This window comes from Lepisma saccharinum, chromosome 3, assembly GCF_977018435.1.
Source record: "Lepisma saccharinum chromosome 3, izLepSacc3.1, whole genome shotgun sequence".
Taxonomy (NCBI): domain Eukaryota; kingdom Metazoa; phylum Arthropoda; class Insecta; order Zygentoma; family Lepismatidae; genus Lepisma; species Lepisma saccharinum.
The window spans coordinates 117,675,489-117,696,942 of NC_139231.1; the positions used below are offsets into that span (position 1 = coordinate 117,675,489).

Genomic DNA, 21,454 nt, shown 5'->3' on the forward strand with positions numbered 1-21,454 from the left:
CAAGCAGAAGAAACAGCGTCTTTCTGCGGAAATCGGCAACGCGGATCGGGTGGGTGCCGAAGTCACAATCGGGAACGTTCGGGACTGCCTTCAGCAAGGCAGCAGCGTGTTCGTGCGGAAATCGGAATTTCTTGCAGTGGAACTGCTTTCGGAGCGATAATTGTTGAATTTTCATGTTCGGGGAAGACGAAAAAATGTTTATTTTTTCTTACTGTGTTGTGGGTACGCAGTGCGTACCTTGCGTATCCTGAATGCACGCCGCTTGCATTTTCCAAAGTTTAACTGTGCTCGAGCGAGATATCGTTTTATGCTTAACAGCTTGAAAGAGCGTATGAAGTCTAATTATTTATTTTTTAGTTTGAGGTTTTACTTAGGAATATATTGATTTTCAATTTGCCGTTGCTGCGTAATGACCGGGGGGGGGGCGCCGAAAGGGAGCGGCATCTTCCGCCACGGCCCTGCTCGGGAGATTAGATTTTCTTTGTCGTAGAATATTACGAGAAACATTTACTGAATTTTCCGTATCCCGAACAGTAGAGAAATTCCAAATCATTATATTTAAATACTTCTCGACATTTTCTGCACTATAGGTGTCTAGAATTTCTTGAAGATCGCAGTTTTATTCCCGAAATGCAAAAACAACGCTCACCCCGTTCCTGTGCTCATTCTCAACCCTTTTCCAAGAAGCTGCAGACAAGCTAGCCTAAATGTTATGGTGGATTGGATACGGCTCCGTTTTTACGTCTGACAACACTGCTTACAAACAGGAAAACAAATGAATTCATAGTAGCACAGAAGTGATCGTGTCCGTCGTGTTTAGGAAATGGTGGAGTAATTCTTCACATTTGACAAACTCAATTCGTGTATGTTTATTTTTGAATGTCTTGTTATTAATATAATATTATTAAACTCATAATTCTTAAATTAGCATTTGGTTTAGAATTCTCACTTACCCATACTAAAACGATTCACGGTATACGAGGTGTCAACATAAATTACTCTAGCCTTTCATTTTCATGTTTTGCAACACTAGTATAAAATGTACACCTGGAACAGTAACTTATCATGCATGAATTTATATATATTATTTAATGATTGAAGTGATTATCGTGTCAGGGGATATCTGCTAATAGACATATTTAAAATATAATGCATGTCCAATTCAATACTTCACATTGACTCTGAAGTATGCATTTCACGATTAACCTAAATCTTAGTAGAAGCCGCAGGTTCTTGGAGACAGTACCATGGGCGTCGCCAGAAATTTTCCTAGGGGTGTGGGGTCGAACCGTAGATGTCAAAGTTACCCCCTCCCCTCAAAAATATTCTGATCTAGACAAGTGGCATATGCAGAAGTTTGTCAAAGAGGGGTTCATTTTCAAAAATATTGCATATCGATATTTTAAATTACGTTATTATTATTTTATTATTATTACTACTACTAATACTAGTAGTAGCAGTAGCAGTTTTAGTTTAGTTTATTTTAGCATCCAATAAGTTTATTATATGAAAAATATAGTACTTGTTACAACCAAGCTTACATAATAGTTACTTCAAACATTAGTAGTAGCAGCAGCAGCAAACGCAATAGTAGGGGAGAGTCGTACAGTACTAGCCACCTTAAGCTTATTGATTATAACTGATGCAGGATTAGGAGATAGTCGGATTGAATATAGTAATATGATACCTCAATGCATACTTTAAAGAAAACAGGTTTAATTTCTCTGAAATGTTTTCAGAACTACAAGATATATACAAAAAACGAAAAGCTGAATTTTCAATGAGTGGAAAAATTGTCGTCCAGTATCGGCCAGTCAAAATTTTAATTTTTAGGATTGTTACCTATTGATAAATGCTTCAGTTTTATGAAGAAACTCTGAACTATATGTACAAAGGTATGGTAGTTAACAAATGTGCAAATAAAGTCTGTTAAAGCAGAGTTGAAAACACATTTTTACAATAGTCACAAAAATACAAAATATTTTCTTGGTCTACGCATTAAACAGTGCCATACTCCACATTCGGTACACTGAACCCAATCTTCCTCAAAGCGCTCTATACAAATTATTCATTGTACAGTTTCTACAGTTGTCTTATTATTATTTACTGAGGGGCATAAACTTATTGTGCAAGTCTTTAATATATGAAAGTAATTGTTTTTCACTTTTCATTGCTCTCAATCTATCTCCTAACGTGCTTCTTGGTAAACAATATATACTAACTGCTTGTCTTGCTGTCATTTTGTTTGTCATTACCTCATTTAACGCCTCTTTCATGGCCTCTTCAGTCCATTTACCTCTTTTTTGTTGACCTCCTAGTCTGCCATCTTATTCTGAAAACAAAAGCAAGCGGACTGTAGTAGGTGTGTATGAAATTCTGTGTGGCCGATACTGGATGACACTTCACTGGCCGATACTGTACGATCATTAGGTGGTAACAAAAGTTCCGATTACACGTTCTTTATAATCAATACCAAATTTGATATGTCAAAACGATTTTTAAACAATGAGGGGAAATGAAGTGCTTCGTTTTTGAATTGCCATAAATTGAAAAAAAGTAGATATAAATTTCCAGGGGGGTTGAACCGGTCAACCCCCCCCCCACCTTGTTGACGCCCATGGCCAGTACCTATATGTCACATCTCCCCTTAAATTTTGACTAGTTATTATTGGTTATCCATATTTACTATTCAATTATGTCTTGTTTTACACTGGGGTAGGAACTGAACATCTTGGTGATAAACACAAGCACACGTTTTAAGGGAAAGAGTCAAGCAGTTTGGCATGTTGGATCTTAAAGTTGTAAACTTGGTGAACCCTGAAATATGTGGATATTCTCCGTTGAAGAATTCACAAGCTTCTGACAGCGAGATTATCATATGTTGGATTTGGATGTGACACTTTTTTTTTTTTTAAAAAAAAATATCCCTTTTCTAATGTTATCCCCATAAATCAATATTTTTTTTACAGGGAGTTTGTCAGCTTATATCATCCCTTTCAAAGAAGTCATTTGTTTTTTAATATTGTCTGCAGAAAGTCTTGTTATTAAATGGCTAATTTTCAACCAGTTTTGTGACTTGTTTGAAGATTTGGGCAATTTGCATTTAACATGGCATGCAGCATTCCTGAAGATTGTTTTAGGTCAGGTACAAAATGGAGAAAATCATCACGTTTCAAGTAGAACCCATCAGTCATAGTAGCAATTTTTAGTGTAAACGATTTAATATGTAGGAACACTTTCTTTCTTGTTTTATCTTTTTCCAAGTATAAGTCAAGTCAAATATACCGTGCGTCCATTTCAATCTTCAGCTGAGAGATCGGGAGAAGCGTGGTGGGCGGTGCTGACGGAGATGCCGACATTTGCGGCCTGTAATGCCCGCTTATTTTTATGGACATATGCAGACATTTATATAAATATTGCAAAACGAGCACTAACCTGTGTTATAAGAGTTATTCAAACTGATATCCACCAAGTGCCAAGTGTGTAGACTTTCGGGGGGAATACGTTGAATAGCCTGAAACTTTCGTGCCTGTAGCTAAAGTCCTTCTGGGTCGGGCCGAGAACTTATCAGCCCCCCTCGTAACGTGAACCTTGCGGCTGGCATTCCAATCCTCTCACTGACACAACACATATACACACTGCAATAACACAAACAAGTAACGGCAAGTAACCAATAATAACACTCTTGCGCACAGTACGAAATTAACACGCTCTTGGTTTACATCTGCTCGCCACTATATTCACAGCTCTGTCGCGAAGGAACAAAAAACTTGAGCTAGGAGATTTCGGATTGCAAGGAAGCTCACGAACACCATTGACTTTTATTAATGGTTTCGTCTACAGCGTAATCTTTTATACAGTGTTGCACATTCGAAACCTCCAAACGATCCCCATCGGCACAAAACTCTTTCAAGGATATAAACTTAAGCAGGACATTACTGGTCAAAACCATGATTAAAATGTTTTATTATCTGTGGCTCTTAACATCGTTTCTAAAGCGTATTTTTTTGTGTATATAAGGGCAGAACTTGGATGAATTGCAGATGATAAATTATAACACAGGTTAGTGCTCGTTTTGCAATATTTATATAAATGTATGTATATGTCCATAAAAATAAGCGGGCATTACAGGCAAATGTCGGCATCTCCGCCAGCGCCGCCCGACATGCTTCTCCCGATCTCTCGGCTGAAGATCGAAATGTACGCACTGTATGTCCTGATTGGATCATCCTTGAGTTCTCTCTCTATTCTGTCTGTTTCTCCTCGTTTGCCAGTGGCATCTTCTCACACAATTAAAGAAAGTAGCTTCATACTTGGGCAATATTAATTCAATTAGCTTATTCCTAAACTTCAGCTAATCCTTCCCTGAGTCAGAACAGTAGCCAGAACTGTAGTTGTAATTATTCTGTTAATTTTTTATTTGTTCCATTTATGGTTACAGACAACCAGTGGGCAATACAAAGCTCTGACAACTGTGATCAGTTAACCTCTTCAGTTCTTAGTTCCCCCATAGAAAGTGAAATGGTCATCTGACTCAAGCAGTGAAAATAACTACCAAAAAAGTAAACAAAGCACGATTATAAGATGTGAAACTGGTAGTGGTGGATGATTGTGCTAGCATATATGACCTGGACAGAAAAAATAGTTTATACTATTATGGGTTGGGCAAGGAAAGTTATCAGTAGGGAGCGGAAGTTGATGACCTAAAAAAATATAGGTGTATGACCTATAGAATGTCCTAAAAAATGGGGGAAAAATGATGTGAAAAATGACCATTAAATTTGTGAGTTTCAGGTTAAAAATTGAAATGAAAAGGAAATTAAACAAAATGCAATCTTGCTTTCAAAAAGGAAAAAAAGGCACCAAATGATACCACATGCATTCAATTTCCAATGGAAACAACCGAATAATTTTAAAACAGTTTAATGAAAAAGTAGTATACACTGAATCAAGAATATTATCAAAATGAAAGGAGTGGCAAAATATGACGAAACAATACACCGAATATTGCAAAAAATTCCAAAAATCTGGGAAAATAACCTAAAACCTGAAAATTGTCAAAAAATGCAAAAACATTGACTTTAAAATTACCTTTTTTGGGTTATAGACGAAGTGCAATATTGTGTGTATCTAAGGGACATCGTGTCCGAGATGTCAGCAAAAAGATGACATTTCATCAACTTCCACTCCCTAGTTATGAGTCTTAATCCTACATTTATATGATGTCAGAAGTACAATATCAGGCTTACAACAATTTGTACAACCAAAACCAGTATATTTCAAAACTTGTCAGAATATTCTCCAAACAGACTTTGGTATGTTGAATTACTATGCAAATATGACTTGTAAAGTAAGTTCATGAACAAAACTTGCGAAAGCCTGCTAATGGATAAAACTTGTACTTTTTTCTTGGTGCAATACACTAATTATGACAAAATGATGGATGTCATGATTACATCCCAGTATGATCACTGCATCTTGCTGATGCTGCTAGTTTCTTTGTGGTTTAGACTAGACCGTCACAAATCACACATCTGTGTGATCAGAAATTTAATGACCGTGTGGTCATATTCATTCTTATTCACCATTATGCAGGTTTCATATTTTGAGATGATAGGTCCAACAAAATCTATTTTTGAGTCTTGTATGTGAATAAGTGAGCAGACGATGTGTTTCCAGTAAGCATATAAGTACTAAATTAAGGTCCAGACTACTGTTATGGTTTGAAGAATACAGTAATAATTTGTAGTCCTTTTGTTGATGCTTTTCATTGCTGATTATTACATTTGGATAGCATGTTCAGTTGGTGAAGACATACCCAAAGTGATACACATTTCCAACCTACATTTTTTAATGCTAGCTAAGTGACTATTAATCAATACTCAATATGCTTGTCAAGGTATTTAACTTCTCTCTTTCCCCACGGTTTGGGTTTTCACATACAATTAATTCATTGTATAAGAACCAGAGGGTTGTAACTCCAATTTATCACATTTACAGGAGAGAAGAAATCATGTATTTTTAGGAATATGTCTAACTGAAAAAGAGTCAGTAAGTTGGAGATAAGTGTTTCCACCTAATGATTAGAAGTGGAGCTCTTCAGAGGAGTTTATTAAAACAAGACTAAAAACTGCTTTTTGGGGATTACATTCCTCTCGTTCTCACATGACGAGCTGCAGCACACTAGACAATTCAATTTCTCAGAACTACATTGCCTCTGAATATATTGTAGATACTTTTCTTTGTTGTGCTCAGGTAAATTTCAGAAAAATGTTTTTCTTGTGGATGAGCAAGCTGGAAGTGTGGAGAAAATCATAGAAATAATTATTGTGTGGGAAATTGTGTTGTGGAAAATAACTTGTATGCTTTATGCTGCTTGTGTATCACTGCTATCTGCATTTTTTTATGTGCACCAGGGCCGCCGTTAGGGAACGTGAGGCTCTGTGCGAACTATATCCACGAGACCGTTGTATTATGTAATGTTAAAATATCGATAACATCCGTTTCTTGTAAAATTCTTCTCTAACGCCAACCTTGTTATTACAATTGTGTAATTATTACCTATGGTTAAGCACGAGCGCACGTTCACAGTATCGCCCTTTAGGACCAATAAAATATAAAATTTGGCAACCAGCTTTTCTTCATGACTGCTGAATGAAACCTTGTTTTAGCGATACAAGCCCTAGAAAAATAATATTTTATCCTGTATGTTCGCAGCCATGTATTGTAAATTTTCCCTTGTTCTTGATATGTATTTCTTCAGCCAGAAAACACACTAAATACGGAAAGGGGGTCATGACAGGGGTGACAACTTGTGTGCATTTTTTTAATGAGTTATAGGATGCTAGTGTTTCCAATTAAGTAACTTATCTGATATAGCCTGCATTCGTGTCTTATTTTGACATACTTCATCATATCCAAAATTACTGAAATCATAAACAAAGTAGCTACTACATAAAGATAGTGTTCCAACTATTTGCATCAAAATACTTAACACATATTGTTTGTTTACTTATAGAATGAAATATGATATGAAAATATTATTGTATGGAACAATGCAAAATCACTACAGTGTCACAGTAAAGAAAACAATTATCTTATTGGATATGATTAAATATTGCTACTTTTTAATTAAAGTAACAATATGATATTAAACATTCCCGTTTTTGCAATTAAATATAATGAACATCAGATTGATTGATTGATTTGTTGTTGTTGTTGTAAATCCACTTAATGCCCAGAGAGGATAATCTGCATTGGAACTACAGTTTAAAGTGGGATCCGAACCACTGTGCCACCTGGTATCAAACCCAGGACCCTTTGATTATAAGGCAATGACATACATCAGAATGAAAACGAAATGAACATGTAGAATGAAAACGAAATGAACATGTAATAGTGTTTACATTATGATTTTGTAGGACACCTCTACTTCAGACTAAGGAACAAAAATTGAAAAAAAAAAATATTGTATATATATGTCCCGCGATATTTTACGCCCCAGGCCCCATAATGCAAGACCATGCTCTGCCAAATACTTAATGACATATAGTATTTGTTTCAAGACCTCACGCTAATGCTGCTTTTCCTGTGAAATCAACAATCCCTGTTACTCATCAATAGTTGTTGTTCTGCGGTCTAAATTCACATTCGGTTCATTTTTTAAGGCATTGAATTTGACTTCCTGATCTTTCATGGTTTTGTATTTGATAGCTTAAATGCCTCCAATCATCGCAGCCTTCATTTGGCAGCATGCCCCCACCTTTCTTCCCAAAAACTTTACAACAAAAACAGAAAATCTTATCTTTCCTCTTCGAGTACACCAACCACCATATTTAAGGTCACCGCCACCACTGATACACACGACTTGGACTATATCACGAAGACACTCCATAACATCACCATCAACACTAACACTAAAACCCTTGACGTCAAATGTATCTACATTATTTCCGTTTATCGTGGCAAAATTTGAAATTGAAACTGTATTTACAGGCAGCAAGATTTTTTCGAAGACACACTTCTGACTTTCTAAAAATGTGCATCCTTTCCCCCCTTTTTTTAGCCTTTTGGAATCCAGATTCAAATTTACGAAATTTGTCCCCTTCCCTAGACATTCCGATAATAGCGATTCTACACACCCGCAGGCACTACTGTGTCAAATATGAATGACTTGAAATTTGTTGACACTTTGGCATGGCTGTAAAATCTGGAAACGTTCCTTCTCTGGGAGGGTTTGAGAGGCAATAAAAATAAAGTACTCATATCTCCAGATCTTTACTTCTATTTCATCTGTGGGGACAATATGCCGACCCAAGGTCCTTTGACCTGCACACCGCCTGCCTTGAGAAGCCTGTTTCTGAAGTTCCTTTTTGGAAATGAATGGAGCTGTAAAGTTTAACGTCAGAGGGAGGGAAGGCTGCGGAAAAGAACACAGTACACCACTGATCAGAAAGTAAATAATCTTGTGTAATTTTTGTTGTTGAATTTCTCTGTTCATTATGATTTATTTTTGTTGGATTCTCATTTCATATCGAAGTTAGAGACATAAATACTGTCATCAAGTACAGTAAAATGCAATATTAGAAAACTGATGTCGTTCATTTTTCTACAAAAGTTCTGTACAAGCGCTATTTACAATCTGAAGTGCTTGGAATATCACCAAATAAAGACTTAAGATTGACGCCAATCCTGTGTTGCGAATTGCTTGCCTAAAAAATTGGGAAATTACTATTGTCATGAACACTATACATGCCGACAAGCTCAAATGAAAACACAATGAAAATAAATTCTTGCAAACAAGAGGTTTTTTTTTAAATACTGCAGTCACATTTCAGTGCATAAAAGTGACAAGCAAATTATTGATTGTGCCAGCAATGGAACTGTTCTCAAATTATATTTATGCCTACTGTTCTTATTTTCCTGCAGGACCCTGTAGCCAAGTGGTTAGCACAGCGATGCCAAGGGTCCCGGGTTCGAATTCCGATTGGGCTTGGTTCTTTGTGAATGTCATTTCATCACATCCCCTGTTACGTACCCAATAGGACCAAGTAATGTAAATAGTTTGCCAAAGAGGAATAGAGATGGCAGCACCAGGCATGCAAGATAAGAATTAGCATAATATATGTGAATAACTTTATAAATAAGAACAAAGCAAATTGGGAAGATGTAAAACAATAGAATCTACTATAAGAAGACAAAGAATAAATATAAAAGAAATAAATTAATGTATATACTCGATAAATCAAACTAGTGATCATATGTAAATTGATCAGGAAATTAAAGAAGTCAAAGCACTGATACAAATTTGTGTCTTTGTACAGATCTTGAATCTGTCTGATTTGATTTACCTTTCCAATAGTGGTGCCCCACAGCACTTTTGGTTGCGTTTCAGCCGTGGCACCTACTTGGAGGGGTGTGTCAGTCGTTTTGGCACCAAGTACACCCTAGGTTGGACATATTTAGTGTTGGCGTGTTCCACAGGGGAGGAAATTAGTACATTTTCCAAAGCCTAAGGGAAAAAGTTGTAATAAGGATAAAGTAATCCCCAAATTGTAGAAAAAGTGGAAATTAAGAAAAAAAGTCCAGATCCAGAACATCCATTAAGAAGGAAGTCCAGATCCTGATATTTCATTAAGAAGGAAGTCCAGATCGTCCACTAAGAAGGAAGTCCATACAGAAGAATATTCAAATAGAGGAAAAGAAATAATAAAAAGGATATTGATATGAAAATTGACTGTGAATGAAAATTACAGAAGATTGTAGCTTATCATGTAAATATTCTGATTCCATGTATCCTGTGTTCGAATAATATATACATTTAGACATCTCCATTGGAAGGCATCCTGTCTGGTTTCATTGTCTACAAAGAAACCTACCCTGTAGATATTCAAGCTGAGGTTTAAAATTAAGATTTATGTACCTTTGCACAAATGGAGGTAGCACCCCATCTTCACAAATTAGCCAAGAGGCACAAAACGCAAAGTAAAATAAACTAAATCAATCAATTTTCTATTTTCCGTCACTTTTCTTCCTCATCGTAACGATGAGCATGAATGACGCTTATATAAAATTGAAGAAGGGAGACTCACAAAGTAACATCCAAGCCCACGCCAGGATTCGAGCAAGTGCATTTTTTGAGATTTAGATATTTGATAGGAATGAAGCAAAAGAACTGAATTTATCTATAATTGTAAAATGGCTAATGCTGTATTTGGAATCTTCTATTAAATAAATTAAATAAATAATGCTGCTGCAAACAACTCCATGGTGCAAGAGCCATCTTAGGGGCACAGCCTGCCAATCAAATTTTCTTTGGGTGACCCGTGGTGAGCACATCAAATGACACTTTGGCATGGCTGTAAAATCTGGAAACGTTCCTTCTCTGGGAGGGTTTGAGAGGCAATAAAAATAAAGTACTCATATCTCCAGATCTTTACTTCTATTTCATCTGTGGGGACAATATGCCGACCCAAGGTCCTTTGACCTGCACACCGCCTGCCTTGAGAAGCCTGTTTCTGAAGTTCCTTTTTGGAAATGAATGGAGCTGTAAAGTTTAACGTCAGAGGGAGGGAAGGCTGCGGAAAAGAACACAGTACACCACTGATCAGAAAGTAAATAATCTTGTGTAATTTTTGTTGTTGAATTTCTCTGTTCATTATGATTTATTTTTGTTGGATTCTCATTTCATATCGAAGTTAGAGACATAAATACTGTCATCAAGTACAGTAAAATGCAATATTAGAAAACTGATGTCGTTCATTTTTCTACAAAAGTTCTGTACAAGCGCTATTTACAATCTGAAGTGCTTGGAATATCACCAAATAAAGACTTAAGATTGACGCCAATCCTGTGTTGCGAATTGCTTGCCTAAAAAATTGGGAAATTACTATTGTCATGAACACTATACATGCCGACAAGCTCAAATGAAAACACAATGAAAATAAATTCTTGCAAACAAGAGGTTTTTTTTTAAATACTGCAGTCACATTTCAGTGCATAAAAGTGACAAGCAAATTATTGATTGTGCCAGCAATGGAACTGTTCTCAAATTATATTTATGCCTACTGTTCTTATTTTCCTGCAGGACCCTGTAGCCAAGTGGTTAGCACAGCGATGCCAAGGGTCCCGGGTTCGAATTCCGATTGGGCTTGGTTCTTTGTGAATGTCATTTCATCACATCCCCTGTTACGTACCCAATAGGACCAAGTAATGTAAATAGTTTGCCAAAGAGGAATAGAGATGGCAGCACCAGGCATGCAAGATAAGAATTAGCATAATATATGTGAATAACTTTATAAATAAGAACAAAGCAAATTGGGAAGATGTAAAACAATAGAATCTACTATAAGAAGACAAAGAATAAATATAAAAGAAATAAATTAATGTATATACTCGATAAATCAAACTAGTGATCATATGTAAATTGATCAGGAAATTAAAGAAGTCAAAGCACTGATACAAATTTGTGTCTTTGTACAGATCTTGAATCTGTCTGATTTGATTTACCTTTCCAATAGTGGTGCCCCACAGCACTTTTGGTTGCGTTTCAGCCGTGGCACCTACTTGGAGGGGTGTGTCAGTCGTTTTGGCACCAAGTACACCCTAGGTTGGACATATTTAGTGTTGGCGTGTTCCACAGGGGAGGAAATTAGTACATTTTCCAAAGCCTAAGGGAAAAAGTTGTAATAAGGATAAAGTAATCCCCAAATTGTAGAAAAAGTGGAAATTAAGAAAAAAAGTCCAGATCCAGAACATCCATTAAGAAGGAAGTCCAGATCCTGATATTTCATTAAGAAGGAAGTCCAGATCGTCCACTAAGAAGGAAGTCCATACAGAAGAATATTCAAATAGAGGAAAAGAAATAATAAAAAGGATATTGATATGAAAATTGACTGTGAATGAAAATTACAGAAGATTGTAGCTTATCATGTAAATATTCTGATTCCATGTATCCTGTGTTCGAATAATATATACATTTAGACATCTCCATTGGAAGGCATCCTGTCTGGTTTCATTGTCTACAAAGAAACCTACCCTGTAGATATTCAAGCTGAGGTTTAAAATTAAGATTTATGTACCTTTGCACAAATGGAGGTAGCACCCCATCTTCACAAATTAGCCAAGAGGCACAAAACGCAAAGTAAAATAAACTAAATCAATCAATTTTCTATTTTCCGTCACTTTTCTTCCTCATCGTAACGATGAGCATGAATGACGCTTATATAAAATTGAAGAAGGGAGACTCACAAAGTAACATCCAAGCCCACGCCAGGATTCGAGCAAGTGCATTTTTTGAGATTTAGATATTTGATAGGAATGAAGCAAAAGAACTGAATTTATCTATAATTGTAAAATGGCTAATGCTGTATTTGGAATCTTCTATTAAATAAATTAAATAAATAATGCTGCTGCAAACAACTCCATGGTGCAAGAGCCATCTTAGGGGCACAGCCTGCCAATCAAATTTTCTTTGGGTGACCCGTGGTGAGCACATCAAATCCCATCGCCGCTATTTTCTGGCGTTTGAGACTGGAGCCAGTTTATTTTCAAGTAGCTTCTTAATTGTCCTCACGATGCTGGGATAATACCGAAATTTGGAGAGTTCATACTGGAAATCAAACCCGGGACCACTTCCACCAAAATCTAGAGCGGTAACCAGTAGACTTTGCAGGAGCCCTCTTTACAGTAATATGTACGCTTAAATGTATTTCTTTAATATAAAATAACTTTCTCCTAATTTCATCTAACCACCATTCATCATCGTCGCCACGATCAGGCCAAAAAACAGAGAAATGTATTTTTATTCTTTGGGTGCTTAATTGTCTACTTGATTTAGATGTTTTTGCTGACTACAAATCCGCACTGCTATTCATTATTCTCGAAAACAAGAGTGTTACGTGCTTTGCACTAATGGAGTATCAGACACTCGGTATAGACGGTTTCATCTGGTCATTAAAGATGCCCAGCTGCGGTTGTAAACACGAGGGGTTGTAGTAAAGAGCCCAGCGGACCTTCAAGTCTTTGATGCCAACTCTTGTTTTCGTCTTTTCTCGGAGCGGCACACCCTCAAATTTGTTCTCACAGCCTTCCACCTCACCATTTCTGAATTGCATGAAACTGTAAGAGTTAGTACTATTTGAGGAAACAATAATATTTGCACAATAACAGCCAACAGCGATGCATACTTTTGTGTAGCAGGGTTGCCAACTTAGGGAAAAAGTGAAAAATTTGACACACGGTGCCGAAGAAAAAAAATCATAACTGTTGTTGCAGATAAGCTATATTCTACAGGTTGGGCTCATTTTAAAGCTAAAGGATTGTTCTTTTAATGAAAAATAAACTTCTATACCTTCAATCAAATTTTTATGTCAAGGTCATATCATATAACCTTTGACCTTGAAAATTTTCAAAACTGTATTTTTGAAATTTTTGAAACTAATACATATGGTGCATTAAGATGTTTTCTATAAGTGACAGAAATATCATCTTGGGATGGCATTGGGAACAGGAGCTGCTGAAATTTATAAACTTAATGAAAAAATGTTACTGTGCATTGACTGAGATATAAACACTGGGAACGATGCACATGTTTACATTTTAGAAAAGTACACAATAATAATAACAAATAATATTACGTATAGTGCAGATTAGTGGCGTTTCCTATTCCTCATCTTCTCTTCTGAGGTCTTAGTGTCTGATGATGGATCTTATATGCCCGTCCAGTTTCAGTTCTTGGATCTACATTAGTCAGAACATCCTGGATGGGAATTCTTCTTATGTCTGGATGTTGGGGATATACATATGATGGAGAAGGACCATGTGGGTGAAGACAACTGATAACAACCTCATAAGAACTTTCACAAACATCGACAACACATCCCAACCACTATGCATGATCATTAACACACGTCACAAAACCACGAACTTCTTCCAAAGGGCGACACTGGTGTGGTGTTTTTCACTTCTTATGTCTGTTGAAGACCTTTTCACAAGTTCTTCTGGTGTCACAGGTATTCCTGGATTCAAACTTCTCCCAGGTTTAGGATTTGGTGATGACATTACTCCACATTCCCTCACTAGCTTTTTGAAGTTTGTATCATGTGATTTGTTGCACTTGCGAATTCATTCTCAATTCTTCCAATACTCCAATCATTAGGTAGTATAGTCAAGATTTGCACTTTAGCACTTCTTTCTGTACATTTTTCACTTTTCTTTCAACTGCTCCAATATTTTTCCATCAGTACTTTTGTTTTCTGCAACCTGTTCTTCTGCTGCTGGTATTTGGAATATTTTGTTTTGTACTGCTTCTGTAATCTTCTTTATTTTGCTTTTGCTATAACCTGTTGATTTCATTTTTTTCTGTTTGATGGGTGATTCTCCAACACTTTGTAAGCTTTCATGTAATGCCTGACATCTCTGTGGAACTTCTCCACTTCCTCATCACTACCATTATCACTTTCTCTTTGTTCTCTAACCATTGTGTCTTCACCACTCACTCTGTTGCTGGTTCTGATTGGAATTTTTTTGTACAAGTGTCACATATCTTGTGTGTGGTGTGGCATGGGAGAACATTTCTTAATTGTTTTCTGCTACTGATATGTCCTTCAATGTCAAACGGGTTACATCACTGTGTAGGTACATAATAGTTCTTATCCGCTGTAATATACCGCAAAGAGATCCACACACACAAGACGAAATGTTAATAAGCACACTGGCACAGGACACCTCTCACTGCTTGAAAGACTGTAGCTGCACTGAGAACAAAGTGACTGAGCGCATCTGAACCTTCAGTGCAACAACTGCCGAAGTCCACTGCACCAGTGGACATTAACTATCATAGTTCCTGTTCCCAATGCCATCCCAAGATGGTATTTCTGTCACTTATAGACAACAACTTAATGTACCATATGTATTAGTTTCAAGAATTTAAAAAATAGTGAAAATTTTCAAGGTCAAAGGTCATATGATATGACCTTGACATAAAAATTTGTTTGAAGGTAAAGAAGTTTTTTTATTAAAAGAACAATCCTTTAGTTTTAAAATGAGCTCAACATGAAGATTCTAGCCTGCAACAACAGTTATGATTTTTTTTCTTCGGCACCGTGTGTCAAATTTTTCACTTTTTCCCTAAGTTGGCAACCCTGCTACATGAAAAGTATACATCGCTGTTGGCTGTTATTGTGCAAATATTCTTTGCTCCTCAAATAATACTAACTCTGAGAGTTTCATGAAATTCGGAAATGGTGAGGTTAAAAAATTCCATTTGTTTTGAGTGATTTGGCATGGAATGACCCTTTACAGACAAGTAACTAACCATTTTATGATACCTGTCCTCGGTCGAACATTAGGCAGGAAATCAGGGAAAGTTGGAGTCACCAATGTGTTGTCGTTCCTTGTCAGCGAATTTTCACTGGTGGCTTGTCAAGAAAAGACAGAGTTGTCCGTTACCAGAAATACAACTTTGTTATGATGCAATTTTTCTTTTCACAACAATTATGTTTTCCTTCCTTCTATTTGAGTGCAATCGTGCTTGCACAAAACATGAGCAAATAACTGTTTTGGAAGCACGAGGCCCCTGAAAGCGGTGGCACGCGTCGCACACCCCTAACGGCAGCCCTGATGTGCACATTATATACATGCATTTTTTAAATACACAAACTATTAAACAGCTTAAAATTAGCTTCAGTACAATAGCATACATTCTCACAGTAAATTTAGATTGTTGGAAGCTATGTATTTTCTACAATGTGTCTGAGAAGTCCCCTGTACCCTTGTATGTATCATGTACTGACCATGTTGAAAATTGGCTGGTATTTGCTTCCTTGGGAATGATTTCATTTTTGTGATTGGTATTCTAGCTATGAGGGTCAAATGGAACACATTCGTATGCCAGACATTGTGCCATCGCTGATGTAAGCGGTCATAGTTACAGTGCTGAGTGGCCAGTGATGACAACGCTGGATCCAACTATGTACTGTAATGTAATGTCAAGTCCCCAAGTATGTTATAATGTAAATAAATAGTAACATGTGTTAAATAAATATGCCAATAAATAGTAACATATGCCATATAGCACATAAGTCACGAACTGAGATTTCATGTTGCTTTATTTTAAGTCTCACTGAATCAATTAAATAGCACATTGTAAGTAGAATTTTTATGTTGGGTACATGTAAAGATCCTAAACAGTGATGATCCAACATGTAAATCATGTCTACAATGTTTGCTATGAAAAGAATAAACATACAAAACTGCCTGCTGTAAAATTGCATTTTTTGACTTAAGTGCTTTTTCCCCGAACAGTCTAGATGTGTACTATAATCTTGGGGTACGGGTACTTGGGATCAGAGACACTGTAGAATATAGAAATTGCATTGCCTTTTGATTGATAGTCCTGTGTGAAACGTCACATCTGAAGGAGTATTATTGAGCTTACAACACTATTATGGTTATTATTCGAACTAGGAATGCATTCATTATGCTTCTTAACCCATGTTGATACATTATTTTTCTTCACTAATAGCTTTTTATTTTTATTTCAGATCATTTACCCAAGAGTTTGGGACATGGAGTTCTGTTTCATATTGTTAATTTCAACGGTTATATCTCAGGGATTAAGTGAACATCAGTCAACTTCACCTGAGCATCTGCAGAGTAACTTGTCTTTGATATCTGCACACCATACTGTTCCACCCGAAATAAAAAAGTTATTTTCAGAACCAGGCAAAGGGAACCTTTCTTTGAACACAAAGAACATTCAGGACAATAGAAGGGAAAGTGATGTTCAAGACCCTAGCAGTAATGGAACAGTCAAAGTGAAGAAATTTCTACAGCCTGAAAAAGGAAGCGTGTTACCTACACCCTCATTAGATGGTTCCGGTGACAGTAAACTTGGGTTTGCAGAGGGTGGTTCCATATTAACTTCAAAATATATAACACCACCAAGTACTGCACCTTCAACCACATCGCATGCTCCAGATTCTTCCGTGCAATATGAAAGAAATAATAGCAAGAATCTTGACAATGATAAACCTTTAAGCTTAGATTTGTCGTTCCCGCACGAGATAGAGCATAAAAATACTTCAACGGTTGTGGCCCGAAAGGGTGTCGGCCTTCCGCCACCTGCTGTAAAGCAAGAATCAAGCCATGTTAATACAACAACGTCAGAGGCGTGCGAGTGTTGTGCTGAATCACCAAGACCAGTAAACTGTACTTGCTGTAACATTTCGAGCGATTCATCATCAACAGTGGGACCATCAACTGAAAACACCCTCCATGCCAGGAACGGAACATATCAGAAACCAGGAAATAACACATATGAAGATAACTTGCCAGATACTAATGCGACATCCAAGCCTGTAGAGCAGAAGAATGGTGAAAATGGTACTGCTGTAACTACAGGACCTGTGTCGATTTCGAAAGGAAAACCCACGGCAACTCCGGATCATGATGATGGCTATTCGAGTGATATGCAAAGTTCTCTGGTCATTCCAATCATTAGCATAATTCTCGCGGTGCCACTGGTTGTCGTGCTGTGTTTGTTTTTGTACAAGAAGAGTCAGGAATTCTGGGAGCGACGACACTATAAAAGGATGGATTTCCTCATTGATGGTATGTACAATGAATAAGATATGTACATGTGTCAAAGTAGATGGTTGCAGGATGTTTCTTCTTGTACAGTGAAACATAGTTGTGTATATATCAATAAGAATTCCTGGTTGTGCATAATAATAATAATAATGAACACTGAAAACAGAGAGCTTTAATATGTTCACAAAAAGAAGGGGCTGCTAATATTTGTAAATGGTCACATGGCACAAGGTAGAGTATCATATGTTTTATTTATTTTGCAAAAAATAACTTTTAACATTGCTGTTCAAAAATACATATTGCAATACACAAGTGCCTATACTTTACTGCAAATATCAAACAATAATTTGTACTGAACAAAAAGTTTTTTTTAGCTAAGAAGAATAAGTGTGATTTAGGTCAAACAAAAACACTATAGTAGAATGTATGTTGGTTCTTATTGTTAAAAGTGTTAGCTATTTATGATCTAAGAACATTTTAACCATCCCATATAGAGCATAATGTTCGGTTCATACAAGTTTGCAGAATGCTTTCAAAAAGATATGTAAATCTTGTATTTTTAAAATCAAGATAGCAACGTTAACATGTCTTCACTTATTTGTGGAATTAATGCATTGAATAATTTTCTTGTCATTGAACAGAAACCTGTAACAAATTTACTTTGATTTATCTGCTCTGTGGAATAATTGTGGCATATTTAATATTTCTTTGATCTCATTTCATCATTTTTCCTAAAACTTGTCATGTTCGAAATGTAAAGTGTCAATGCAGTGTGTTATGTGTTTATTTTGATCTGGGTCTTAGTATTTAGTTAGATAGTAGTACTGTGTGTGACTTCAGCTTTCATTAAATTAAAATAAGAAGCAACACATTTGTTATAGTTGACCTCATATCATCATAATTATTTTATTACACTTCACTTAAGACTATACCGTTAAGAATCAATAACAAATTCACTTAGGGCTGATGCACTGTTAACAAAATTATCTTGGAAATTTAGCAGCGAAGTTGGGTAAATATTAGAAATTTAGCAGCTAAGTTGGGTAAATATGCAATAATATGTACCTGGATATACTTCATAATAATGCAACACATTACACCTTGCAAATAAAACATAATTGTTGTTCATAAGAGGAGTGCAAATTGTGCTAGTAAAAAAAAGGGAATTATATCTTGCATGTTCTTTCTGAAGTGAGCTTTGTTCTTTGTGTTGGAATTCTAATGTTAGATATGATTTGTCTTGCATAATTTGCAAAATAAGGGTGCATCTGTCATTTTCAAATTCAAATATATTATCATGTTAATAAAAATGCACATTGACTACATTTATGCATGCATTGATTTTAAAATAGGAATTTGATATTACAGTGAGTGCATTGTAAATTTTCATTCACATTAACCTGTTGAATAGTTGGTTTTCAAGCTGGGAAGAAACTCTAGTTGTGCTGTAAATTTATCTTGGGTGATAATTTCTATCATATGCATTAAAATTGAGGTTTTTATATCTTGAGGATACATCCCTGTATCCTCTTGTATTGTTGTTCACAAGGTCCACTTCGTCAGACAGTGTGATATTTAAGATTTTTCTTTGAACTGAAACAGTGTTTTGCATATCAGCTTGCAATTTGCAAGACTAATTTCACTACTGTAGTAGAGTTACATACTGATTATTCAATTTTTTTAAAATGTTTCTCTGTTATGTATCACCATGTCAAAAAGTACACATTAGAAAACAAAGATGAATTTCAAAAAATCTCTTATGTTCAACTCTAGTTTCAGTGTAATATAGCCTACTTGATTCTCTCTGGAATTGATAATTCTATTTTTAATTAATCATTCTGAAATGTGGATTCCAGTGCACTGTTCTGGAACATAAAAAACATGCTCCAGAGATTCATTTAATGGGCATGTAAAGAGTGGTCATGCATTTATCGCTTACTTTATTTAGCTGTATTGGTAGTCACATGTTTATTAATAGAATGTCCAGGTCCAAGTTAATATACTCCTACTAATTAGTTTTGTCTTTCATATGATGTTACCAATATTCATTGTGATAAAAGAGACTGTAGGGAGGTTTAATGCAATTTCTCTCGTGCATTTTTATTTATGTACTTGTCATAATTTCTCGTATCTGGTGAAAGGATCAATTTTATTATTAAAAGTGTGCTCTGAAAATATTGAAAAAATGCATTATTGTTGTAATAACTTTCAAGTTAAAAATATTGTGATCGTAGGATTTCTTTGCTCAATTTTGAAATAGAATTATAATTTTTAGTATGTATAGCTACATGAACAATTATTGCTAACCTTCTAATTATGATTTTGGAGCATGTAATTACTGTCCATAATTTGGACTGCAGCAGTAGATATACAGTATTATTCTCATTCTATTTGTAGATCTACTTAGTTTATTACACTGCAAAAGAAAAGTAATGTTTAAAATTACATTGAATGAGTTTAAACATTCTAAAAGCATGCATTGCTTTGTGGGACTATATGAGTTGTACATTCCTGAATTTTACGTTTACTTGTATAGTATGGTCAACCTTCCGAAATTCATGCAAAAATGTTGTTGTTATTAATTCCCATAACATTGTCTGCATTATCTGAAGACCCCTGGAAAATGTATGATCACATTTCACTGTAATTTTTTATGTATTTATCATAACTAGGGAGCGGAAGTTGATGAAATGTCATCTTTTTTCTGACATCTCGGACCCGATGCCCATTCAATTTTTCAATTTTTTTTCAATTTTCCTTTCCTTTATTAAAGGGCGAGGTTCAGCCTGCGGCTGTTCTACCACCTACACAATGTCATACTTCGTTTAGAACCCAAAAAAGGTAATTTTAAAGTGCATTTTTTTTTTGCATTTTTTGCCAATTTTCAGATTTTAGTTCATTTTCCCCGATTTTCTGCATTTTCCCATAATTTTTCGCAATATTCGTTGTATTATTTTGTCATATTTTGTCACTTCTTTCATTTTGGTAATATTCTTGAGTCTTTTCACCAAGGTGCATAGGCCTATATATATCTCGCAGGATTGCAATTTACGAACAAAAGAAATGCTGAACTGTCTTTGTCTTTGTTGTGTCGGGGGAAACCACAAGGTGTCCGTCTGGGGCAAACTCCGATCTAAGATCAGATAAGGAGAGGCTGGAAATACCCTGGCCAGTCTGGCCTGATTTTGGTTTCCCTATTTTTTTATACATTTTGTTAAATTTCTAAACAAAAATTGTCGTACGTGGATCGTGATAATTTCTTTTTCTTTACAGTGCCACAGAAACACACCACACTACATCACTAGGCAAAGATGTGGGAAATTAATTCATTTTACACCAATTCATTCAGTGTGTATGACTTTTTCATTAAATTGTTTTAAAATTATTCTGTTGTTTCTATTGGAAATCCTCGTTGCATATTTTGATTGAATGTGCATGTGGTATCATTTGGTGCCTTTTTTTTAAAAGAGCAAGATTGCATTTTGTTTAATTTCCTTTTCATTTCAATTTTTAACCTGAAACTAACAAATGTACTGGTCATTTTTGCATTTTTTATGCCATTTTTTCCCATTTTTAGAACATTCTATAGGTCATATACCTATATTTTTTAGGTCATCAACTTCCACTCCCTAATCATAACAAATAAGCAGTGGCGGCGATTGGGTCCCAAAACCAGGGGGGGCAAGGTGCCAAAACTGAGGGGGGGGGGTGCAATGACATTTCCCTTTGTAGATAAGATTTAGCATAGTGCGGGGGCAAAAGTGCCAAGAACTGGGGGGCAACTGCCTCCCCTAATCATTGCCACTGCAAATAAGACTAGAAGAATGGATATTTATATTGGAAAGATATCAGGTTACAGGTA

General features: G+C 35.9%; 1 protein-coding gene across 1 annotated transcript; it reads left to right on the top strand.

Moving 5' to 3' along the window:
• Positions 1-780: 780 nt before the first annotated feature.
• On the top strand, positions 781-20,977 carry LOC145985351 (uncharacterized). Its single transcript, XM_083119261.1, has 3 exons — positions 781-863; positions 16,545-17,613; positions 20,866-20,977. The coding sequence occupies exons 2-3, from the start codon at positions 16,569-16,571 to the stop codon at positions 20,895-20,897; spliced, it is 1,077 nt and encodes a 358-aa protein (XP_082975387.1). The 5' UTR covers positions 781-863; positions 16,545-16,568; the 3' UTR covers positions 20,898-20,977.
• Positions 20,978-21,454: the final 477 nt, after the last annotated feature.

Bases quoted from the DNA above. Each gene is read 5' to 3' on its own strand.
- LOC145985351 (XM_083119261.1), top strand. From the start codon at position 16,569: ATGGAGTTCTGTTTCATATTGTTAATTTCAACGGTTATATCTCAGGGA. The intron at 17,614-20,865 runs GTATGTACAATG...TTTTCTTTACAG, and splicing joins GATGGATTTCCTCATTGATG to TGCCACAGAAACACACCACA.